General features: G+C 43.1%; 1 protein-coding gene across 1 annotated transcript in view; it reads right to left on the reverse strand.

The window, feature by feature from the left end:
- LOC118431375 (cAMP-specific 3',5'-cyclic phosphodiesterase 4C-like) overlaps nucleotides 1-25,645 on the reverse strand; it is a gene marked incomplete in the record, with an annotated part of 222,145 nt that overhangs the window by 163,647 nt on the left and 32,853 nt on the right. Inside the window, 1 exon segment of the mRNA XM_035842516.1 lies at nucleotides 5,555-5,796. Within this exon segment, the coding sequence (XP_035698409.1) occupies nucleotides 5,555-5,796 (242 nt within the window).

A 25,645-nucleotide genomic window follows, 5' to 3' on the forward strand; every position in this document is an offset into this window, starting at 1 on the left:
GCAAGCATCAGCCTGTGGCAAAAATCATTGTTTACCCGATAGGGCTATAACTGCCTCAGTGTCATTTTTGCGTTTGTGTGTTTATGAACTAGATAATAATGGAATGGATCTTAATTATCGTTCTTGGTATGTGCGTGGAACTTGCTTGGTAAAGAAAATGTACAGTTAGACTTTTGGAGCCTAGTATTTTCACTTCACTTTCACTTGATCCGTACGATTGCAGGGATGAGTGTAAAGACTTTCAATTGTATCATCTCGTTCCGTTACTACGAAAGAACAATTCATAATTGACAACAAATGTCATTTTCTCTATGTGCAAGTAATTGTTTTGTTTTGGTTCATTATAGATAATTACGTATCCACCACTCTATCTCCTAATAAAGTCAGATGGCCCGTTTTAATGAATGACTTCTATTTGCTAATTGATCTCTTCAGATAATTACGTCATGACGACCATTAAAGTCGGCTGGTGATGAGCTGCTACGATAAACACTGCTGGTGATTGATGGAACCAGAGAGAGCTTCTGAGGTCTTGATTATTGTTGATACTTGTTGTTGTTTTACTGCTAATAGTATGCAGTAGTAAGCTAAACGGTTTTTTTTTACGAAAACTGTACAAGAAACGGATACCTTACTTAGATGTATACAACGACGTACGGCCTCTGTCTTGTCACTAACGTCAAATGTATGTCATAGAGAATTCAAATTGTTCGTCAAATACAAAGATTGGACTCACCGGAATTTCTGACTGACACACTCTTTCCTCTACAGTACTAACTGAAGATAGTACTGAGCGATTCAGAAAAAATTCCGAAGAGTCCGATTATATTATTTTTTGAACTGGCGAACAGTTTAGATTCTCCTTGATGTGATTTATCAAACTGATATTGACTTCTGTGGTAGTAAAATATATGTGTATATTACGCACACCGTCACGGACTCTATAACGTTAATGATATGAACGTCGTCCAGCATCATAATGACGTTGTCAGTGACCCATTCTTTCTCAGTGAATAGCTTCCGATTCGGCACAGTAGGTTCTGTAACTACTTCCCATTTACTCCACTAACTGCGTGGTTTATCATGTAGTTAGGAACTCCAGCGTACCTAAGGACGCCACTTTAACACCTCCAAGCTCGTTTACTACACATTATCCCCTAGTATCACCATCATTATTCCTTTATTACTGCCAATCTAGCATTAGTTTCTTAGCTATCTCACTGATGTTCCAACCCGTCTCATGCCTGATGTGATTTATAGCCTCATTTATCAAACCACCCTGCGCACATTATGACAGGGCAAGGCATAGCTTTTAGCCTCTGTACGTATGATCCTGATGTGTACAAAAGGCATTACTCTATACAGAGATGGTGATGTCCCTTTCAATATGTCAGATCATTAACACATCTAGGACACAGTCACCTAAACATGTACAGTTACTCAACGTTACAAGTACTTTCATAAGAAATAGTGCCACGATGTTGCGTTTATGAACGATGGACACCCAGCTAAACGATATCTGTAGGAAATTAAATCTCTGCAACTACATACAGCTAAGTTTGTCCAGTTGTGTAGATTGCATTGCTTTTATGAAGGTATCACGATGTATTCAGTGTCTACAAATTTCCAGATTCTGCTGATTTTTTTTAGTTTTGAAATACCAATACGTTCCTATATGTGGATGTACTGATAGAGGGAAAGTCTATCGCACTGTTTGCTCACACCACAGTCCTGTCATCGGGTGCGTACGGCAGAATGTATGACTCACCTTCACCCACTGTTGTTTGGTGACATGCTATTCAAAAGACTAATTGTTTACTAACATGCAGATGCCGGCACGACGGCAAACCGTCTGCAATCAATTTCAGAATTCAAAGGCGTAAACGTGGAAAGGCGCCAATTTTGTTATTTGAAATACAAGAAGGCATTTGTGAGAATACATCGTGGCTGTCTACAAATGCCTCTTGAGACACACTAACAATCACAACAAACGTAAATCTACACTTAATTGGACTTTCGTCAATAGATAAAACAAAACAGAAAACGTTCTTAAGTCCTCGAGACAGAAGTGGAGTGACCCGGTTCGACTCTGTGCCAGAATTTACGTCAGATGTCGTCTGTAGATGACATGGCGGCATAGTCTGTTCGTGATGTCGAGTCAACACAAACACGGGGACATGTTTACAGACGACTCGTAATGATCATACTGTCTGACACGAGGTCATAGGGGTGGGCTGTCCCATTTATGATAGGGGTGATATTGTTGAGGATGATCTTTGATCGCACTTTCTGGCCCACATAGACCAAATACAATAGTTATACTAACACAGCAAAGGCTAAAGGCAAAATGCCATTGCTTGTGGTGTTCATAGCGGAGAAAGAAAGGTACAAAACAGCTAAGCATATGAATCTATACTACCACTAAATGTACAGTTTACATTAATAATTCATCGACGCTTTTGGAATTCCTGACCTCCCGACCTTCGATATCATTTTCGCTGACACGTTTCTACATACACAATGCATTTGCAAGCTGCTATTTCTCCACTCTACCTCTTTACCCGTTCATGCCTTAATTCCACACCAAAACACCAACTTAGCTTCGCCTTACAGTACTGTTAGACCAAAAAGGACCATTACGACACGAGGTGGAGTTGATAAGCAAGTGTCGTCATCTGTCAGCGATGTGTCATGCTCCCATTGCCCCTTCATGTCTTAATCACTGACGTCATTCCGGAGGCAAAACAACAACAAAAAGACATGCCACCCCTCCAAACTTCCCCAATGGAACCACCGCGATTAAATCACAGATTGACTTGGCAATGGAACAATGATTTCCGCCCTATTGGCGGGTTGCGTGCAAAAGGAACAAACTTACAACCCAAGGACGATCCAAAGCTCCTTACATCGCCTCGGGCATAAGACACTGAAGGATAAGTGTACGGGCGTCGCACGACATTTCAAAGAACATTAAATACCTGATCTACAGCTCCTTTCTGCTCTCATTACAAAATGACCCCGTCGTGCTCTTGATTTTATTTGTTGTGGGCTGTTAATTACCTTTACGTTATTACCGTGCCGAATGATTGTAACTAACGCGGTTTTATTTACCTCCCATCTAATTTCCAATTACACAGAAAGCCACAAAAGTGGCTGTAAAACAAGCGTAAGTGGGGCGAGATTCAACACAGCCTATCATTTTACGAAGTGGGTACTTCGAATTCTCTTTACGAAATGATGAAAAATATGCCACGTTTCATAACGCCCTTAGCTCTAATACCACTAACCTCACATCTCATTGGCCTTTGCCATGATTTACAATGTGGTTTAGGTATCCTGTTTCTAAGGGCACCGTTACGAAATCACTATGTGGTTAGATAGCTGTACATCTAGCGCTGGGAAACACCAAGCATAACTGTATCCCGGGACTTAAAGCTGAAGAAAGATGGGTACGGATGAAAACTTGGCACGAAGTGTTGTCCGAAGGTAACATGATAGACGTGGTGGGAGATGGTGACACGGGCGTACAAGACAAGTGCGAGACTCGGTCTATAGAGAGGAACATGATCTGATAGGGAAAGGCCGTCAAAATAGCAAGTGTGTGCGTGTGGTGTAGCCAGATCGACTAATGACGTGTCACTACAATGTTTGGTAGAAAAACAAGTGAAATGCGGTACCGTCTCTGTTGAATGCTGGCCTGTGGCTGTAGTGTCGGCCCGGGTGCCGTGGTAGTCGAGGCTTGGGAAGAGAGCTGAGGCCAGGACATGCGCGAGTGTTGGATGGGCGGGCGCTCTCGCGATCGGACCCGCTCCAAAGACAGGTGCATCCGGCCCTTCCCGTCCACGGTCTCCTTTTTCACAACTACGGGCGTGGAGGATGATCCAAAGGTAATGGGGATCTCCCGTTTGGCGGCGTGTGCCCAGAGGTGCCTCGGCTGCTGCGGCCCCTGTCCCTGCCCCGTATTGCCCGATCCTCCCTCCATGTTTCCTTACGACCACACGAGAAAATACGACAGGAACCAACTCCAGCTGAACCTACGGTCTGTTTGGCCCGTCGCGCTGTGTTTGCTTATGTCGCTTCCCTCTCGGAGCGACGCAGACGCACACCAAGCAGCAACTTTGACCCCTGTCAACCTCCGAGTCTGTGAGCGAGAACTCCGTACGGCCGAGACTATGTTCCGACGGCACTGAATACAACACGCTCTTGATGGCTCAAGACAAGTGCGCGTCTTGGCGACCACCCGCCGATCATGCGCTCCAAACTCGCCAGCCCGCTCAAATTCCGGACCTCCGAAGAATGTTGCCGATGTCGGCGCGTGCACTGCTCAGATGCGTCCGGCCGACGCGAGGCGGTGTGGAGGAGGGGGTGGGGGTGATGACTAGCGCAGACAATGAGAAAGGCTCCCCCTGGCGTTCCGATCCGTGCCGCTGCTCTCATGCACCCGTACAGGTCTCTGGGAATGTATGACGTTTCAAGACGATCCCGTCCAATTGGCTCGGTAGAACTTATTGAAACCCAATAAAGTTATAAATAAATAATGTAATTAGGGTAGATGACGCATCCCCCACGTCCCCTAACGACCCGGCCGCGCAGAACGTGGCGTGATGGAAGTTAAAGCCGTCAGAATCGCTTTGATTCCGCCAGTGCTTTTAGTAACGGTGGATATCATCAATCTAGATCTCGGGCACCGCGACGGTTCCGCGTTCTTCTGAGCGCTCACACCCGCGTAAACACAGAACATATCCTGCCGCAACAGCCAGGCGTAAACACTACATACAGGACACACACGCATGTACACACACACGGGGAGCGACAGGCCCAAACTCGGCTGCCTGTGGACAGGATTTAAAGGGACGCTTGGGACGGGCTGTTGTACGTGGTGCGCCGTTCGACCTAAATTCCGGCACTACCATATGAGGGAGAAGCAGTCAGCGGGCGAGCGGCACGACTGGAGATGCCTGCAGCTCAGATATATGACTATCCGGGGAAACCAGCTCGTGGATTTGGAAAGACAAACCCGCACGGCCACAAACAAACTTGAACTTGATGCACAGACATCAAATCCTGCAGCGTCTTGTCGCTCCGAACGGCCGTTTAGTTGAATGTGAGGTCAGCACAGCGCACGGCTTGTTAAAGCCACACACGTTGTGCGGGTATATTAATAAAGCTAACTAGCGTGCGCCTTGAGCCACTGGCAAACTGTTTTTTATCACCCCGGCATTACGTAACTGGCTAGCTGCCAGAACATATACCCGCGCCGCATGCAACACTGCGAGCTGAGCCAACCAGATCTAATAAACCATATATTTGTTCTAACTTTATATATGAGACGCCCTCTCCCCCTTTTTTCTTCCCACAAGCGAGTGACTCACTCGTACTCCCTCCAATCAGACACACAATATTAACTTCTCACATCCTCGCTCTACAACTCCATCGATCGCCCATCACACCCGCCCGGACCTTTCACGCCCCCTCTCAACATTCCTCTTTATTGCCCCCTTTTCAGTCATGCCACCTGACAGATGCACGCTATAGCGCTAGCATTTCACTTTACCGGTCGTCCTGAAGGATGTCCTCGGCCGCCTCGCCATCGCTGTCCGTCACCGCGATGCGGATGGGGCGCAGCCTGAGCGAGCAGGGCTTGGCTGCCATCAGGGCCGGGTTGCTGTTCCTCCGATGCCGGTGGCGCTCGTAGATGGCTGCTGCTTCCAGGATCTCGTGGTCGCAATGCCGGGAGGGTGTCGCCGCGCCTTCGGTGTCCCTCTCAGCGTCCTGCCGAGCGCCGAGTCCCAGTGCCTGGGGAAGACGAAGAGGCGAGAGATTCTGAACGACAGCCTCGCACAGGTGGTTACGTCAAGGAGAACACAACATACACTCGACACCGGCGTCGAGTCTGTACTACTTCACCTCGGGTATTAAGTGCTTGGGTGTTAATGTTCCCAACGGCGACGTACGCAACCACGTTAGAGAAGGGAGGGGAACGGCCGGGGAAAGTTAGCATAGAAAAGTTTACAACCGCACAACACGGATGGGAATCGAGCCAAAACGCAGCGTTATACTTACCGAGTTTCCTTCTGTCTTAAAGATTCAGCCCTTCCCCATCTTTCTTACAAAACACTATAGCTAGCTAGGGACAAACAACTACAGTGGGGGAGGGGAGCGCGTGCAACGAAGTCCAGTAGCCTTCATTAAGCCCAAACGTTTGATTGAAGAAATGATCTGAACCGCGATCCTTGGGTCAAGCAGGCATCGATTCCACCCCTACTTTCCATTCTTTTGGAAGTCCTCATCGCGGTCGAGTACGGTCAACTCTTCTTTTAAGTACAGGAACATTCCATTGTAAATCCCAGGAGAGGGGGGTTAGGCTTGAAAACACGGGGAATCGAAAACATACAGGAAGGTTACGACTTGGTAAATGTCCTATAAAGATGCTGATGATGAAATACCCCATACTTCACGGTTTCTACCTGTCCGATAAGACAGCGCCGTGAGTGTAGATTTGATCTGGATGCACTGAGTAGATTAAACTTGGACATCATTCCAAACGCTGTTACCATTAGGCACTAAATTGTATCTTTATTACTGTTGCATAACCATCATCGTTATCATCATTATCATTATTATTGTCATCTTCAATGTGACCTTGGTGTCCTATGGTGCATTATGGCATAGCATTGCAATAGAAGACACTTATTTATGACAAGGAAAAGAATAACAAAATTAGATAAATATTCTGACACGGTGGTGGTCTCTATCATCTATGGAAAATATTTTCGTTCTACTCATCATGAAGAAGTATCTATAGAATATCATAATTTTTTTTCAGTTCTCTCATAATCACTTTGTTCACACTCATCTGAGAGAGAAAGTACATCTTGTTCTTTGTCGTTGTGGTCATTGCTCTTTTTTTGCCGTTTATAGAAAAATAGGAAGAGCTTTGGAGCACTGTATTGTTATCGTAACGGGATGTTATTATTTCTGATCTAAAGGGTCACCGAAAATTCTAATTTAGAGGACAGTACATTTATTGCAATATGACACTTCATCAGTGTCCCCATCAAGGACATGGCAACCAGACGTATATGAGTAAGCCCTTGTACCATGAGAGCTCTCACAAGCTTCACATTGAACACTTCACTCCGCTCCACCCATGAAGAGAAATGTGCTCACTGCTTTACCCGGACTGTTCAATGCCATTACCCCTGCACTCGTTAGTGCATTAGCTGGAAGTGACTTACGTGAAGGGAATAAACCTGTCGTTCTATATTAAACCCTGTATCGGAATAGGTGAACGTGGCCTCCGCAGAATGAGTCCCACACTCGCCGAAACCGAGTAGATCCTCTTAAAAATCGGAAGAGAATCGATCGCACTCTCCAGTGATTTGTGGCCCTTTAAGGATAAGATGAGACACTTGATCTTGATTAAGACCTTACTCACGAAAGGTGTTAGGCTGTAGTCCAGCCTTGTTTTTTTAAACAAAGTTCACTACCCTTCCGACTGTCGGGGCGGCCTCAGTGTCCCACAGGGCATCACGCGTTTGGGCAACCTGCGCCTCAATGAATAGAAATGTAAAGTTCGACCAGTTTCCGACTTGTCTCTACCAAACTTTTCCATTGACAGGGAAAAATTAAAACTGCCCGAATAGAAGAATGATGTTCTGAGTCATGTCGATGAAGGATGTACATCCAGTTTATAAGGTTATATAATATAAACCAAAGATATGGTAATTAGTACGAGGAACAAGGAAAATGTTCCCAATCCACCCCATCTGACAATAGCTGGCCTACAGATACAACGTGTTACTTCATTCAAACTCCTCGGTATTGTTATCTCCTCCGATCTGACTTGGGACGCACACGTCCAGTATATGCTGTCAAAAGCTCGTCCAAGAATGTACTACTTAACTGTAGCTAAGAAGTCTGGACTGTCTACTGATGTGCTTACACGCATTTACTTGGTATTTATTCGTCCCTTGTTAGAGTATGCCAGTCCAGTGTGGGGAGGGCTGCCTAATCACCTTTCCCATTCGCTCGAGGGAATACAAAAGCGTTGCTGTAAGATCATTGGGATACCTGTAGAGTCCTTGCCTTCCTTGTCCATGAGGCGAGATCAGGCAACATTGCGAACCATTCAAAACATACTGAAAGATGATGGCAGTCCTCTACATGAGTTTATATCTTCCACACAGAGCAACTACAGCCTGCGACGTCCTAAACAACCCACTCCCTCTTTCAGTAGGACGAATAGGCACGCCCAGTCTTTCATGCCCCGTGCACTGAAACTCTACTCAAAGAGCTGTACAGTATAGTAGATTTTATAATGTATGTGCTATCTTAATTTTATTGGAAATTGTATTTTAATTGATTTTAATCCTACCTGTGTATTATCTTGCATTACACGGTCTTAATGTGCAGCGCCCTTGTGGGCCAACAGATTTCATGTGCCTGTTTGTACTGTGCACGTGCAAGTTGGACTCAAATAAAACTGAACTGATAAGATGCTTATGGAGGCCACATGACTTCAGGTGGACGAGATTTGCTCTGTCATGCTGGACAGGACTTGGTGGAAATCTTGGTGTCATCTCTCAGAAGATGAACTGAACTGTATTAAAAAAAAAACCAAAATGACTGTTACTTCAGAAACTGGGTATGACATCCAATTGCTTGAGTAACTAACGTAATAACATTTGGTGTATTTTTCTGAGTTGTCCGTCTGTGTGAGTTCCTTCAACAGGAGGGTCTAGTGAAGACAAGTTATGACCAAACGTGCTGTCTGGATCTACATCGCCATTGATTCGTGAAAAATAAGACTTCGATATTGTCTTTATTTTGCATTAATTGCTTTCTGAATCATCGGTTTCTTACTCCAATCTAAAACTGATGAGGTGCATGTTTTATATTCGCAATGAATCCCAGCAAAGTCGCCACAAGTATCATTTTGTGTCACTCAAGCAGTTAAAGCATAAATCCCACTGCCCGAGACCACTAACAATATTTTCACTTAGTAAGAACACGTCCTAATCATGCCAGCTTCTTTAGTAATCAAAGTTAATCAGTGTTGGGTGACATTTGATGAAGATGTCCGACCTTGACACGGTTAGAATACTGATAAGCTCATTTATTCGTAGATAATATAAACAGACATCGTGCAGTCACCTTCAGTTATACACCCGGACAGGGAGCGAATGAAAATAATCGAGTTTCTGTCGTTTCTTCTGAATAGCTTAGACAGAGCACAATTACGCCGCAATACTCTTGCTCTAAAACAGATTTAAATCCTTTCAAAAAGCCAGTACGGGCCGGGTCTATCTTCATATATTCTGATGATCTTCTGTGTGTTCAATATCCACCTTCTTCAGCTTTTGGAATCTCTAGCTGTAAACTTTTACGAGGCGCTTTTCTTTGCGTCTTTAATACATGCAGCACTGCATAACTTTCACCTTCATTCTATGCGGTTGTATTGAAAGTCGTTTATCTAAGTGTTCTAAGCGGTCGAATCGCAGACTGAGGACGAAGTATACGCTTTTTGGTTAGTTTATAGCTCAATGCGCAATGTGACTTCGCTACGACACGTGTGTTGTAGCGTCTTAGCCAGTGTGTTGATTTATGCCTGAATCTCTCTGATACACGAGGGGGAGGCGCATGATACGTGATCATTTATCCATGAAATGAAATGATGAGGACTAAAATACGTATTCGTGATGCACCAGCACGAGGTTATCTTGAATCCATGAGTTTTCATTCAGGACACGGCTTCCCTAGATCTGGTCATTTATTCCATTTCACAGAACGATGTTTCTCTTTGCAAAATAGATTACTGGATATCTGCCTTTTGTTTCGATGCATGTAACATTGTAAAAAGGTCAAGGTAGTTCTACAGTATTTTCGAAGCCTTGGGGACAGTGGGCTGTAAAACACAGTGTCTAGGGCATGGCATAAGAAGGCGGGGTCCATCCCTCTTCTTCCAACACCTTTTACTTCCCCAACCGAAATCCAGTTTCCGTTTTCATACCTGAGTGGAATCCAGAAGATTCCAAGGAATGGCTCGGTCGCATGGGTCGTGCGATCGTTGTACAATTTCATGCTATAGGATTTTTAAGCAGGCCGTGACAGAACCAACCATCAACATGTATCCAAAACAGCATTTGTGTACCAAGACAGTTGAACTTTGCAAAAGAGGTACATTTTGTCCAAAATGTCCAAAGTTAGCGATCGTACGTCGATCGTACGACCTACGTGACCAGGCCCTAAGTATATATCCCAACGACAACGTCTAGTGGTGAATGCCAGGAATCGAATCCGTGACCTCTCTATCTCGTGTCAAAACTAGCCTAGACATTCGGCCATTCGACGCCATATCAACAGAACAGAGAGTCTATAATGTTGTTGGTCTATAAGAAAAAATCATCACCCATGTATGAAGGTAATGCAGAAAGCCGACTGTACTGTTGGCAGGGAATCAAACAGGTGCTAATGTTTCATTTCACTGCAGGTATCAACAATCTTAAGACTCTGATGCATCTTTTACACACATCGTACGCCGTTACGGTCCTGTACAGTAGATCTACTAGAAGCCGAGAGCCTTACAGAAAGTAGCAGCATCGCTATCTACATCTTGAGAGCTGTTTTCTCATCATGTGCACTTTACATTAGTTCCGTAATCAAAACCACGGCACTTCACAATGAATTATGAATTTGAAGATCGTCGTTAACAGATAGAGAGGATGAAATTGGGGTTTAGGCATGCGTGAAATCAAAAGGTTGGAAGAAGGACAGAAACTGTTTTCTAAAAGTACCTCTGTAACCTTGACAATAGCGTTCTTGAATCAACGCAATCCTCAAACTTGAAAACGTTCCAAAAGATCCACAAAAAACGCAACTGGATATTCAGTTTTTATAGTAACGGCTTTTTGGCGTATCTTATTACCTTGATGTCTTACCTTCATCGACGTTCCAAAAGATCACAAGAAACATTTGTCTAAAGCACCGGGTTATCTGATTGAAATGCCTGACTAAACAAGAGATATGCCGACGAGATAAAAAAACAGGCTGCACCAGGAAAGTAAGCACACTTGTGTAGGGTCTTATTGCTCTTTGGAGTAGAATCCATATGTATGGAGGATCTTCTTAGTTGGAGGTGGGCGGATTTGAAGAGATGCGGTTCTTTTCAAAGCCTTCGAGATTTCACATAAGGCTTTGCTATACGTTCTATCATGAGGGTGATACTAGACCAGCTTAGGTTGCAATCATTACGGATTTTCTCGCCTTAACTCACAGATAACAGCGTACTGTTGCCATAAAAGAGAACTTGTTGCTGCTAGCTTCAATAACAGATAAGGGAATGAGTCTTACAATCTTGTAGAACTGGTGCAGTGGCCAAGTGGGTATAATTTTTGTCTTGGATTCGGTAGGCCGTGAGTTCGATTCTCGGCCTAATCATACCAAAGACATCAGAAATGGTACCCTCTGGTGCGCAATTTCTTCGTTTTGGAAAGAGTATATTAGTTGAAAGAGTGTGGTAGTTGAGCACACAGAACACCGCCAGCGGATTACCCTGATAGTAATTTCACAAAGCTGGGTGGCCCAGGAATGTAAAATAAAGAAGATTGGGCCCGTCCGATGCACCATTTGGTGTGGGAAGGACTAGAACCTTAAACCTTGTAGGCAATGCCTGTTAGCTTTATTCAACTTTAATTGCAGTGCCATGTTGAGGTGTGTTCATAGACAACAAGGTACTTTCTTTGGTGAAGACGTTGAGTTTTGCTTATCATTTATGGAAAATTTTAGGTTAGTTTGGTAAGCTACAAGGCATAAATGTAACTAAAAGGCCAAGGACGTTTATGTTTCCTAATGGATGATGGAATAAAGTTATAATATGAACTTGATTGCGATTAAAAATCTGCATGTTGTCAGTCGTTGATGCATGTATGATCTTTCATGTGTCACTGACTCCCGAAGAAACCTGGTGAAACGGCATGTACACTAACCGAAGGATACTATTAATTGCTACGTGGTATACAGTTTTGTCAATGTATACAAAATTCAATTATTGTACAATGATAGGCAACATCAACAAATATTGCACAGATTAGGTTGTTTTACTTTCAATTAGCTTAATTTGCATAAATTTGTATCAAGAGACTAAGAACCACGATGTCCTACCTGGATAATAATACATATAATGATAATACCTATAACATTCTATGATACTAGAATAATCATGGACAGGATGCTCTTCGTTTCTCACTTTCTTGTCCTCTTCTGAGAGTCTCCTTCTAGACTATTGACTGGCAATTGCATTGCCCTTAACCCGCACACAACTCTCCCTACACAGTCACCTAAAACGACAAGGCCATCGGTCAAATCCTGGCGTTGGGATCCAACTGAATAATTTAGATTCAATCATGGTCCTCTTTTGAATATATATAGAGTAAATCAATCATCTCATCCGACAACTTCCCGAAAGCCTGGCTAATTTAGCTGAGTCAACACTTCTGACCCACAATTCATCAGTTTGCCTCACATCTGTCTCGTGTGGTAAATATCAACATCTAGGAAGTAGAGCCGGCAATACAAGGGTGTTTCCCATAGACTCAACCTGAGGTAAAACCGAGGTAGAGCCGGCAATACAAGTGGTGTTTCCCATAGACTTAACCTGAGGTAAAACCGAGGTAGAGCCGGCAATACAAGTGGTGTTTCACATAGACTCAACCTGAGGTAAAACCGAGGTAGAGCCGGCAATACAAGGGTGTTTCCCATAGACTAAACCTGAGGTACAGCCGAGGTAGAGCCGGCAATACAAGGGTGTTTCCCATAGACTCAACCTGAGCTAAAACCGAGGTAGAGCCGGCAATACAAGGGTGTTTCCCATAGACTCAACCTGAGGTAAAACCGAGGTAGAGCCGGCAATACAAGTGGTGTTTCACATAGACTCAACCTGAGGTAAAACCGAGGTAGAGCCGGCAATACAAGGGTGTTTCCCATAGACTAAACCTGAGGTACAGCCGAGGTAGAGCCGGCAATACAAGGGTGTTTCCCATAGACTCAACCTGAGGTAAAACCGAGGTAGAGCCGGCAATACAAGTGGTGTTTCCCATAGACTCAACCTGAGGTAAAACCGAGGTAGAGCCGGCAATACAAGGGTGTTTCCCATAGACTAAACCTGAGGTACAGCCGAGGTAGAGCCGGCAATACAAGGGTGTTTCCCATAGACTCAACCTGAGGTAAAACCGAGGTAGAGCCGGCAATACAAGTGGTGTTTCCCATAGACTCAACCTGAGGTAAAACCGAGGTAGAGCCGGCAATGCAAGGGTGTTTCCCATAGACTTAACCTCAGGTACAACTTACCATGGTGGTTATGGAGTCGTTGATGAGGAATGGATTAGGGTTGTGGTAGAAGACTACTTACTGCAGGTGGTACACTGTTCCATGAACTAAAATATTGAATACTAGTTGAGCCTGTATTCCGAATTTGGTATCTCTAAAAGTAAGTACAAGTAGATACAATAGAGATGGTTTGGTTAAAGACGCGATGAAATTTCAAAAAGTATCCATTCATTTACATCCTTCTTGCTCCTTGAGTTTTATTTCAAAGAATTATGAGCTTGTCTGATCTCTACACCTTGTAGCTGAATGTCAATATGTATTCACGGTGAAGTGGTGAATATGACTGGTCTATGGATTGAAACTTTTTGCACCCAAGAGGCTGAATTCCGATGTTGGTAATACGAAGACTAACAGATGCTCAAAATACAATACATAGTAAAGAATGATGAGCTCATCTGGACGGCTGAAGAAACTGAACTGCACTGAGTGGTGTTGGATCTGGCAGGATGAGTATATGCGTCAAGTGTTTTGGTACATTCAAAGACTAGACGCACTCACTACACACGAGTCGGGTAGGAGGAACGCCTCACATCGATATCCTTGGTCGGAAGTCCTCCTACGGATCTGCATCTGCTGGGGCCGTCTTAGATTAATGGCAGTTCCTTCAACTGTGAGACTACGAGCATCAGTAGATGAGATGGTGGAGAGGGAATTGCACCCCCCCCCCCCTGCACCTTAATAAGTCATGGGCAGGCTCGGCACAAGAGGTCGCCAAACTCACGCCGGCAAGTGACTGTTTGCCTACTCCATTGTCTCTTGAGACAGAAGGACGACAACACAAACATAGAGCAACCCAGCAGTACAACAAGTATTCAGGAGGATTGCTTAGGCCAGGGCCGCCGGCTTCACGTCCCAACCGAAAGGACTATGCCCGATGATGCCAGTCGTGTCCAAACTCGGGCGCGAACCCTGGCTACCTGCTCAACGGAATTTGAAAAGAGTAGCAGAATGCGCAGACCACTACACCATGACAAACAAAATTTTGGTGTACGTAAAAACAGGATTGCCACGAAATAAAGTGTTTGGGTGCAAGGCAAATAAGTTCCTGGATTACTAGTCATTTCTGTATCAATTAAGGGCGTACTATTTGAATTTCCAGTGAGTTGATACTTTGCACCGCTGGGCCAATTAAGGCTTTCCAGTTATTTAAAAGCATATCGTCTGTTAGACGCGGTTAACATTGCACAAAATAAGACTTTGTCGTTTACCATAATGATGACATAAACTTAACAATTTGATTCGTCAACTGAACTAAATGTATCCTTTTCATTATTTTGAGACTGTATGTCATTGATACACAATAACTGGCAAATCCATCATTCTAACGGCACATAGTGAACTCAATTTGAAGAGATAAAGAACAACAGGTTTGATGTAATGAAACGCTATTGTATACTTTCTCACCGTTAGATGCCATGTTAACAGCCTCCCTTCTAGATCCATAGATAGGGGATGAGGTCTGCTGTGCACGTCCTCTAGTCGTCAGTGTGTGTAATTATCTGATAAAATTCCGCTACTCGCTTTCCCGGTTAGTTAGGCTGTATAACTAGCCTTAATGCCTAATGATAGCAAAGGTTACGCGTAGGTGTGTATTAGGCAAAACGATCCTCATGCTATCTATGGGGGACATCTAAGCCGGCATATATTCTGACTTTATTGCATTTAATGTTTGTCTGTCGATTCAGAGTGATTCTTGGCAACGGTAACCCCTTGCTAATAGATTGCTCCAAATCTTAAAGAAATCCGTATGAGTCATACATGTCTGGGATCGTGGGAGGCCTTCGTAGACCTATGTACTACTCAAAAGAGAAGAGATGTCATCATTGTAAATAGAGTGCCATAAATCGGTTTCAAATGTCATAAAACATGTTGCGAAAACTTTTTATTGTACGGCCGTACGCCAAAAATATGGTGACATCACGACATATGAGAAGATATGCTGCTACAGTGAGCGTAGTTCGGTACCCAGAAGTGGTCAATGACCTTGCACTTAGCAAACCCGTTACAAAAACACATTTGCATGGCTATACTGTAGCTACTAGTGCGTAATGGGTTTGCTTAGTTTTGGTGCATGCTGTAAACAAACGACAAAATCGCACACCTCGTGGACCGGGACGATAGCATTCTGGCCGAAAGTAAACTTACGCCGTAACACCTGACATGTCCATGTATGTAGAGACAGAATGGGGTCCCAGAGATACCAATGACTGACCCAGCCATTTCGTTTCACCAGAAGCGCCAAGCCTGAGATGGATGTGACAGCGGAACGGGTTCACGTGACGGCACCTCAGCCATTGAGCGGAATGTTCTGGTTGCTGAGATGAGTCGCCGTGACGGCTTGCGCCTTAGTGAAGCTTCGCCGGCCCAGAGATACGAGCTTAGCGGAAATAGGCACGTTATCGCACCTGGTGCACTTAATCTTGTCGCCGAGGGGCAGTCGCCGAGCGAACCGCTGGCGCAGCTCTGATGCAGCTTACCTGCATCATGAGACGTGAAAATCCACATGATTATCCAAGTATAATTGACGTACGTGGATGAGATGATATGTAGCAAACGTACCAATGCGATTGTATGGCTTTTGTAAAGCGTTGTGTTTTGTTGAGAGTTTCATACAAAATCGTACGGATGTTGGATATTGGAGAATTATTTTAAACCAATTTACACTCGCTTTTCTTACGTTTTGAGTAGTGAGTGCAAAAGTGAGTACAAATTAGTTATTATGTAAAACAATTCTCCTATATCCTATATTCTGCCAACCCGATGAAATTATTTTTTTTACTTAAGGATGGTGTTTTTTGTGTCATTATCACGCATGTCATTGTATCCTTCCATAGACCTAGTTCTATGTTCCATTTCAGTTCACGTTTCACAAATCCTATAACACTAACATTATTTCTTGAAGTTTAATGTAGAAACGCATTAAGGAAATTATACCAAAATGATTTGATCGTTTACCTTTTGGTACGCTGACGCGACAACTTGTGGAAGTAAGAAAAGTCACCCTATCCTTGGTAATTACTTTTAATTCTACACTTGATAAAGTCGAAAATATAATTCAACGTCCTTCCTTCACCAGTCATTTTTCAGGCTGGAATGATCTGACTGCAGTAGAACTCCCGGCGCCATTCCCGCTTTTGTCTCCTTATCTGTGCCCAGATGAGTCTCAGTGCCCCTGGCGCCACACAAAGCTGGGTTTTGATAGCCAGGGGTTATAACTGGTAGCATAAATATTCACTAAATGTTCACCGTGACTTTAAGTACTTGTCGTCGAGACGAAAGTTTGCGTCAAGGGAGACAGGGCGTCTAAAGGGTATGAAAGCTCAAAACTTTTTGATATTGATCCCGATGGCGTACACTTTCCCAACATTTAAGTAATATACAGTGTAAGAGGGCGATGTCACATAGGTCGTGCGGTCGTCGTACGATTTTGATGGCACAGAATTTAGAAGTAGGCCTCGACAGAACCAACCACCGACATGGATACAAAACAGCATTTGTGTACCAAGACAGTCAAACTATGCAGGAGACGTACATTTTTGTACTCCAAAATGGCCGAAGTTAGCGATCGTACGACGATCGCACGACCTATAGCTATGTGGTCGCGTCCTGCACACACAGAGACACACCAAAACATTCACACGCATTCACACACACACACACACACACACACACACACACACACACACACACACACTGATACAAGAAACCATGGAAAAGTTCTTTTTAAAATTTGCCCCGAAAAAGGGCATAATCATTAGTTTCCGTCATAAGCAAAGCAATAAATGTCACGTCAACCGGAAATAGGGCCCATAGTGTCAACACGTGTCAATCGCTAATGACGTCAAACTTCATACAACTCTCTTGACGAATTTATAAACATGTTTCCCTGAACGTTTGCCCTGCACTCTGCAGCATATCATATACCGTGGAAACAGCTGCAATACTACTGATAAGAAAAGGCCATGCGAACCAGCATGGATTATGCTGTACCGTACGGGACAGATGGCTGTACATATGGGAAAGTTTCATACATTGGGAAGACCAACGTCATCAGTCTGTTTTTGCCTTCACCAAGAACGTCATGCTTTTGTGCTTTGACTGTGTTTGTGCATGTGTGTGTGTGTGTGCGTATGTGCGCGCGCGCGCGTGTGTGTGTGTGGATGTGTGTGCATAAGTACATGTGTGCATGTGTGTGTTTGTGTGTGTGTGTGGATTTGTGTGCATAAGTACATGTGTGCATGTGTGTGTGTGTGTGTGTGTGTGTGTGTGTGGATTTGTGTGCATAAGTGCATGTGTGCATGTGTGTGGATGTGTGTGTGTGTGTGTGTGTGTGTGTGGATTTGTGTGCATAAGTACATGTGTGCATGTGTGTGTGTGTATGTGTGTATGAGCACGTGTGTATTTGCGTCTTTGTGTGTGTGCGTGTGTTTGTGTAGGTGCGTTTTTGTGCGTGTGCATATGTGTGTGTGTGTGTGTGTGTGTGTGTGTGTGTGTGTGTGTGTGTGTGGACAGTTTATTTCAATAAGCTGAGAATGAATCCCTACGAAATTTGGTATGTACATGTAGGTAGAAGTCGAAAAATACGAAGGTCAAGTTCTATTTTATTAGGCCACCTAGCGGCTTTATATGGTACGGCACTGTAGGTGCGGAATAACAGCGTTGTCAAACGTTTCCTCTATTTCTTAGATCCTCTCTTTTTCAACAAAAGCAGTAATTTTATTCCGATGATTATTTGGGGTTTTACTCGAACTTAACAGCCTTATAGCCAACTGGATAATATAGCTTAACTACACTTTGACGATACAACAAACATTCGGACGACGTTTTCTCTAAAATCAGCTGTCTACTGTATATATCAGAATCTACTGATAGTTACACACTACTCCAGCTTCTCACAGCATGTTTTCATGCCAACCAATGGTAGCGACCCGCGTCGAAAGATTCTTAAGTTAAATCTCCAAACCCTGCAGCGTTGATAGTGGTATTTGGGTGAGATCTGCCGTAAATTTCACAAATGTCTCTGAGATAACCGATAACGAAGGCAATTATTTTCACTAAGAGGCGGATTGATAACCACTGGGCGTATCTGTACGTCAGCTAAACCGTTTATTCCCAGTTGATTCTGATGATGAATGTCTGACTTACAGTATCACGTTTCGTTTAGCACAAAAGCTTCAGAGGAAAGTGAGAGATTATATAAGTGCGCATGGACAGGCATTGGAAGAGAGCATTGACCACATAAGTCTAGAAAGCGTTTAACTAAATGGAACTGTGGAGTAAAGAGTAACTTGATGTTGACCCTCATACCAATCTATCAAATGTTTGAAATGAAATCCTTCCCCTCCCCCAAATATAACTCTTTGTACTTGAGAGTCGTTAAGGGAACATTTCCAGTCGCGTGAATCATCATAGTCTCCCTCAACTGCCACAGATATTGGGTATATAGTATACATTGTATGTGTATGGAGGACATCTTGTATTTGGGCAATGGTTGCACTTCCGTTGTTCTTCATAGCTGGTCATTGGAAGAAGTCATTGGCACGTACGTCTTCACGTTTTGCCGACATCGTGGCTAGTAAAAGGATAACTTGATATTGATTCGTCTTTGATTACTCTATAAAAGTGGAGCAGACATGCATTTCGGTATGACCAGAATTATCATATCATTAGTCGATGAAGGTTAGACATCCAGGTAATAAAAACAGCCAATTAGCAACTACTCGAGCAAATGGATATAATTTTGGAAACGGTCAGACGTTTCAGACAACCATCCGGTGTCTTTCGTCTGTGACACTAATATAATATCAAAAGGACATATGTTTTAATGGGTCTGTACTGCAGATTGGGAATATGCACATACATTATTTATGATCTCGTGGCTCCATCTCGGGTGTTTTTGCGGATTGGTATCCTTTATCTGTACGAACTGGACAAAGGAAACAAGTCATCCTTAGAAATAAAAATGTCCAGTGCCATAAAAATCAACACCAGGCATACCGTCGCTGACTTCAATCGTTATTGCCTCCGTGGAAAATCGAAGTATTGTTTTGAGTGCCTCTTTTTTTCTCTCCCATAAAGGGACTTTGATACTTGTAACATATGTATTTTTTATCAATTAAGTGCCATGATTCATTTAAGTGGTAGTTTCATGCTTGTTGCATGAGTAAGTTGATTTCGTATATAACTATGCATAGAGTATGTAACGTTAAATGTTTGCGTGAATATAATTAGAATATTTGGTTGAGGCATGAGGTCTCCAACCTCTTATTCCGACATATCATCGACCGCTGCCTGCTGTCATATAGCCCTTACGACCGCTGTGGTCATTGGCCGTGTGTGAGTGAGTTCTGTACTCGAAATATATCACTGGTAAGACGGTTTGAATCTCAGCCATAGCCACGTATTAAAGGAGTTAGCGGCCTTTTGCTTATTCATCTGAAACCTCCAATTTTAATACTTCAGAAAGTGTAGTCTAAGTTTACCGGACAGGACACATCTTTGTTCGAACAGTTTCTTGAGACATTTCCAGAACATTGACATATATGTATAAGGCATATACTGAATAAATGATGATTCTGTGAAACTCACTGCCTTCCACCTGCAGGGTGGCGGACAGGTAGTGGCGGTAATGTGCACTATGTTGTTCGCTAAGTTGTAGAGTGACTCCTCAGAGCATGGATGACATTGAAGTTAACAGCGGAAGTCATTGACAAACCGCGGGAGTCGACGTAGGACCTGGTGATAATTCCATTAAGTAGCATGCTGGGACAGTCTGGTCGTTTATCACACACTCTACGGGAACGACGTCCCGGACGAATAAAAAGTTTTCAAACGTTTCTAAAATGTAACAGCTTCTTTTAGAACATGCATTTCTTTAAATATTGCGTCCAGTTCACCCTTCTTCTTCGTCCTTGACATCTTATGTAGAGGAAAACTATCAATCATACCTTCCAGGTTTTCAGAAGAAAAATATAAAGTGTGATCATGCATTAATAGATGGTTAAGTTTCCCACGTACTTTTCTATCCTACTCTTAAGGTCTCGTGGTTCCGTCAGTAAGACGGATGATCATCTCTCCTTCCCCACCCCCTCAGACGCGCATGACGCCATTAAGGTTCATCTGATTGCAGGTTGATGGCAGGTTAGGTATGACAATGAATAACCGATGCAGGCAACTTTTACTTAACTACGATTTCTGACAAAGTAACAAAGAACTTTACCCCCTTGTACTCAACTTGCCTTTCGGGAAGTAACAGCTAGGTACCTTTAGAACTTTCTTCGCCAGGGTAGTTTTCCTTTCTATTTGATGGTTACATTTCTGTGCCTTTCAGTGCTCAATAACCTAATCACATTGACGGTTCCCTTTAGCATATTTTAGGTTGCGGGGCTGCAATTTGTCATCTTGATGTGATTAGACTGTTAGAAGCCCTAGAGAGGCCCGTGGATAGACTATCGTCCATTAGTCCTGATGTAGTTGGTCACATATAATTTTGCAAGTCCGTTCTTTACGCTGGTCAAATCTTTATCGACTCTTCTGCTTAGTCAAACACCGAGGAAAATGGGAAAATCAATCCTGGGACGAAATTTCATCAGAAGGCGGCACAGCATGGTAATAAATGGCACAGAAATCGATTGAGTGACTCCGAGTGTTCTCACGAACGCTGTCATCTCTCTAAACCTCCGCCATGCATCACAGGCCCACCTTTGTTCCCGTCCCACTCATCGTACATGCGGAGGCGGGACGCTGTTGTCATCGGTACTGTGGAAGGCTTTTTGTTGTCAGATAACACACACCAATACCAGACCCAGACGCTCATCCAAGGTCAGATGGTAATACTGTATCGCTGGTAGATTCATCCGCGGAATGGAAAACACGTCATTGAGTAAATTGGTTTGAAGAGGAGGTAATCCCACAGGGAGACGTTATTAGTTTATCCTGCCGACGGTAAGTCGATTACAGGTAAAACATAATCCCGTAAGATGCGCTTGAGTCTAGGATTTCGTCTGATACATTTCATGTCAATACTAGTCGCTAATTATCAAAGTTTAGATGCAGCAACCATGCCGATCAGTTTCGCAGAGAACGGAAATGTGTCAAAGAAACTAGGTTACCATGTCCATGACGTCACAGAACCAAGGATACCGTATCCATTACGTCAGATGAGCAATGGTATCATGTCCACTACGTCACAGAGCTCATGGTACCATGACTATTACGTCACAGAAACCAAGTAACCATGTCCCTTATGTCAAAGAACCCATAACACCATGTTCACTAAGCCCAAGAAGGGCTCAGGATACATTAATCATTACATCGCAGAACCCATGGTACTTTTCTATTACGTCATAACGGCACCATGCCTACTACTTTACAGAACCCATTCACAGAACCCAGGGTAGCATGCCCACTACGTTAAAGAACCCAGTGTTTCATGTTCACTTTGCCAAACAACGAGAATATATTGAACACTAATTAAATCACAAAGCCATGAATACCATGACCATCATGTCACAGAACCCACGATTCATAAACTCAAACCCAGAGGGTACGACGGCTAGTTACCATACCACAGAGAAAACGAAGAGTGGGAAATGTAGGTATGGATCTGTGGGGAACTCTTCGATTAAATCAAGTCTTGGCTGCACGATCGCGATCGATACAGCTCTTGTGATTAAAGTTGCGCGTGTTGGCCACGGAGGTCGAAGATTAATCTATTTGTAGGTGCTCGCTATGTAAGAAGCGTCCAGGGGGATCTTTTCAACACAAATCAGACAAACTCTGGGAGAGTGATAACCTGACCACTGTTTCACTGATGCTACATAAAAACAGTCCAGACAACTTTATGCATCATTAATTTATACATTCCGGATGTTTAATGAAAAAAAACCCATCACAAAACAGAATGATGTACAAAGTAAGCTTTAGAATATCAATCGGGCTAATCTACCATTTATACTCCTGTCACATTATCCACGATCTTCGGGTGTATCGATGGAAGATTGGCCATATTTAAGATTGACAGAGTGTTGCGCGTATTTTTCACCTGAAAACCGTCCCTGTCACATATAAGCCATGCTTTGTACCTTGAACAATTGTTGTGCAATTAACTTATTATTATAAGCGAGGCTCCGGCGATTGCCGCAGAATCGTCGTCCGATCGATTTTCGACAAATGTGACAGGGGTACTACAAAGTTTTCTCCTTATTCAAAGATATGATCAAATGCCGTAAGTATGCGCAAGTACGACAGGGACCATAACTGTACGGAAAACACTGATAGAGCACGACAAGATAATATCTGCGAAAGTTAAACAAGTTTGCTGTTTTATGCATACCCTCACTCTTTGCGATTCTTTCCTTCATCTCCGTGTCCTCGAGGGACGAACTTGCCTTTTTCTTATCTTATCTCCCAAGGGTTTATTGGTGCTTCTTATTATGCAAATGAAGCTTTACTTGGTGAGGATTAAGGAAAATAAAACCTGGAGCATGCATGTTTCATTCAAGTGCAAAGGGGTAACTGTTTTATCCTGCCTTGCAGCGAAATACACTCATCCGCATGGAACGGTCTAGGGTGGGGATAAAATGGCGGCATTCCACAGTGAGCAGTTTGGTCTGAGCATGTAATAATTTTATAACTGCAATTGTGATTGTTCAGAGTGTGCCGAATTGCTTAATTGAAATGTGTGTACAGTCAATGATGCTCGAGGCAAACTGTTGTCTGTATCCAAGATGGGAAATACATGTGGCGCCAGTGAAATCTCTTGCTTTCAAGTACAGATGCCTCGCTGCCTAGCTGTCAAAACAAAGCTGAAATGAGAAAAAACTAGAAACCCACATACTTTTTGGTAGTCTAATGACTTTCCACAGAGGACATCAAGTAATCGTAAAGTGAAAAGACGGGGTTCATGGGACTTTGTTGTCATCCTTAATGTGTGGTGAAGCAGCTTTAATGTTGCATTAGCTCCAGACTCTATGTCCATGTACATATTCATAGACTAGCTTTCAGCATCAAGAAACAGACATGTCTAAGTCAACACTATAGATATCACTAGTCCGGGACTGTAGGGGAAGGATGATAAAACTGTGTAATATGTATGCAAAATAGGGATATCCGTCGTATCAACAGTAAAGCAATCGTTATTTCAAACCGCCTGTTTGAATTATACTTTCCAAACAAATTGAATTCCAGCGACAGAACCTAAGATCAAAACGCTCCATGTAAGGCTGTACCCAGTCCCACTCAGACGGGATTTCCTATCTTAGTATCCAGTGGCCATGTGTGCACCGGGGTGCCCTTTGCTTGGAGTTCAGTTCCAAATCTCTTGGATAAAAGGATTCATGGCCTAAAGCATGACTACCATCGAGCCATAATATAGCGTGTTGTAGCTGAAGTAATACACGGTATCTACAAAACAAATCTAATTCCATAATGCAGTGCTTAATGTAAGTCCTATTTCTCCTCTTTGGCCTTGACAGACAACAAGAATAACAACCAAGCAGAAGAGAGCGTCTTTCTCACATGGCGATGTTATACATGAACATGGAATCTTAACATATCTGTATCATATAGCTGCAAGCTGACATAGCCACCACTTAATTTATGAAAATTCTATAACTTAAATATAATCTATCTGGTCTAGCTGAATGAAACCAATCAGAATACCAACATCATTAACGGGCCCTTGGCAATACACACTACCTTGATGAGCAGATCCATCGGCAATGGCATGGGTTCATAACACCAGATGTTGTTCTAACCACCAGCTAAATGACTGCACCGTCCTATACACTGTGATCATCGCTCTTACCTATATCGCATCCTAACAGAGCTTTCATTACAGTTTTATTGCCATAGTGCTCGTAGGTTAACACCCTTTTGCGCCATACACATAATCCCATAACACCGTAACTTTGACATTTCGGCTATCCTGAAATAATAGAAAACACGATTCCCCTATTACAGCCATATACAGGTAATCCTGTATAGTCCTTTTCGGTCAGAAATGCAATTTCGACGCCCGAAAAGTAGACTTGCACGAGCCTTTTCTGTCAATCTTATATAACTAGCTTCAAAGATGACGTCATAGACGAGAGATCTTCGTCATTTCGTTGTACTTTGCAATTTGCAACGGTTCACAGCTTTCAACAATGGTATCAATGAATAGCTGTCTACAGGAAAGGGATTGGCATGTATACACTTTTATCACAAGCCTGTACTAATAGTCTACTCATGGGACACCTTACAAATGTTATGTATGTAAAAGTATGTCTTTTCCAAAACTTCCGAACCTCTTTTAAAACTTCAGCAACTCTTCGAGAGGATTCGTTATTGATTCTTTGTCGGATTAGGGGGAACACGGCCGCCTGCGCCCGGTCGATAAATGAAATATCTGGTACATTTGTACCCAGCTCGCCTACAAGGCACAGGTGATTACTTTTTTGAAGTGTTCTGCCAACTACGATAAGAATGATAGATTTTGTGTAATTCAATATGGTGGTCTTTCTGTCAGAAAGACAGTACATTCGTGCCGTATCGGACATAATAAATGAAGAAAAAATGAAGAAAAAAACGACGACTACGCCGAACTTGAGAAGCCATGATGACGCTCATGTACATGTACAGTACTGATATTGAGTGTCAAAGTTTCTGAGTTTTTCTCCTCCTTGATAAGGCATCTGTTCATTCCACTTTGGGTTTATATTGATCCTACATCGAATTCACGTCGTCCTGTAATACAATGTGTAAAATAACAGATTTCCTTTGCGATATAACATCATATCATATAGTATGACAACAGCATTAGTAGCGCTGTTTTTGTTTGCGAACTTCTGTATGCATGATCAAATCCCAAAGACACGTGAACTTCAATGCAGGAGCCCGATTGGAAAAAAGACGTTAAGGATGCTCTAGAAATACTCGGTTACAAGCTTGACATTGACGTTCTTTCACTATGGAGATCGTTTGCCAGGTAGTCCATGGTAGATTTTTAGCGTATAAAGTCAATCCATAGGTTTGGGGAGTCAAATATGAATCTGAGTGTTTCTCTTGATGAAATTGGCGACATATAGAGCTGTCGATGGAAGGATGCCTACTATAGAGCTGTATCTAAGTTCCATCTTGTTTAATTCCTCTGCGGGCTAAGTAAATATAAAGGAGTTAAAAGCACATGTATTTCACCTATCAGAAATGGCACCTTTGTTCTACGCTCTGGGTACAGTTTCGTTACTAGGAAGTCAATGGAAAATACAAAATGTCATTA

The sequence above is a fragment of the Branchiostoma floridae genome, chromosome 15 (assembly GCF_000003815.2).
Source record: "Branchiostoma floridae strain S238N-H82 chromosome 15, Bfl_VNyyK, whole genome shotgun sequence".
In the NCBI taxonomy this organism is placed as follows: domain Eukaryota; kingdom Metazoa; phylum Chordata; class Leptocardii; order Amphioxiformes; family Branchiostomatidae; genus Branchiostoma; species Branchiostoma floridae.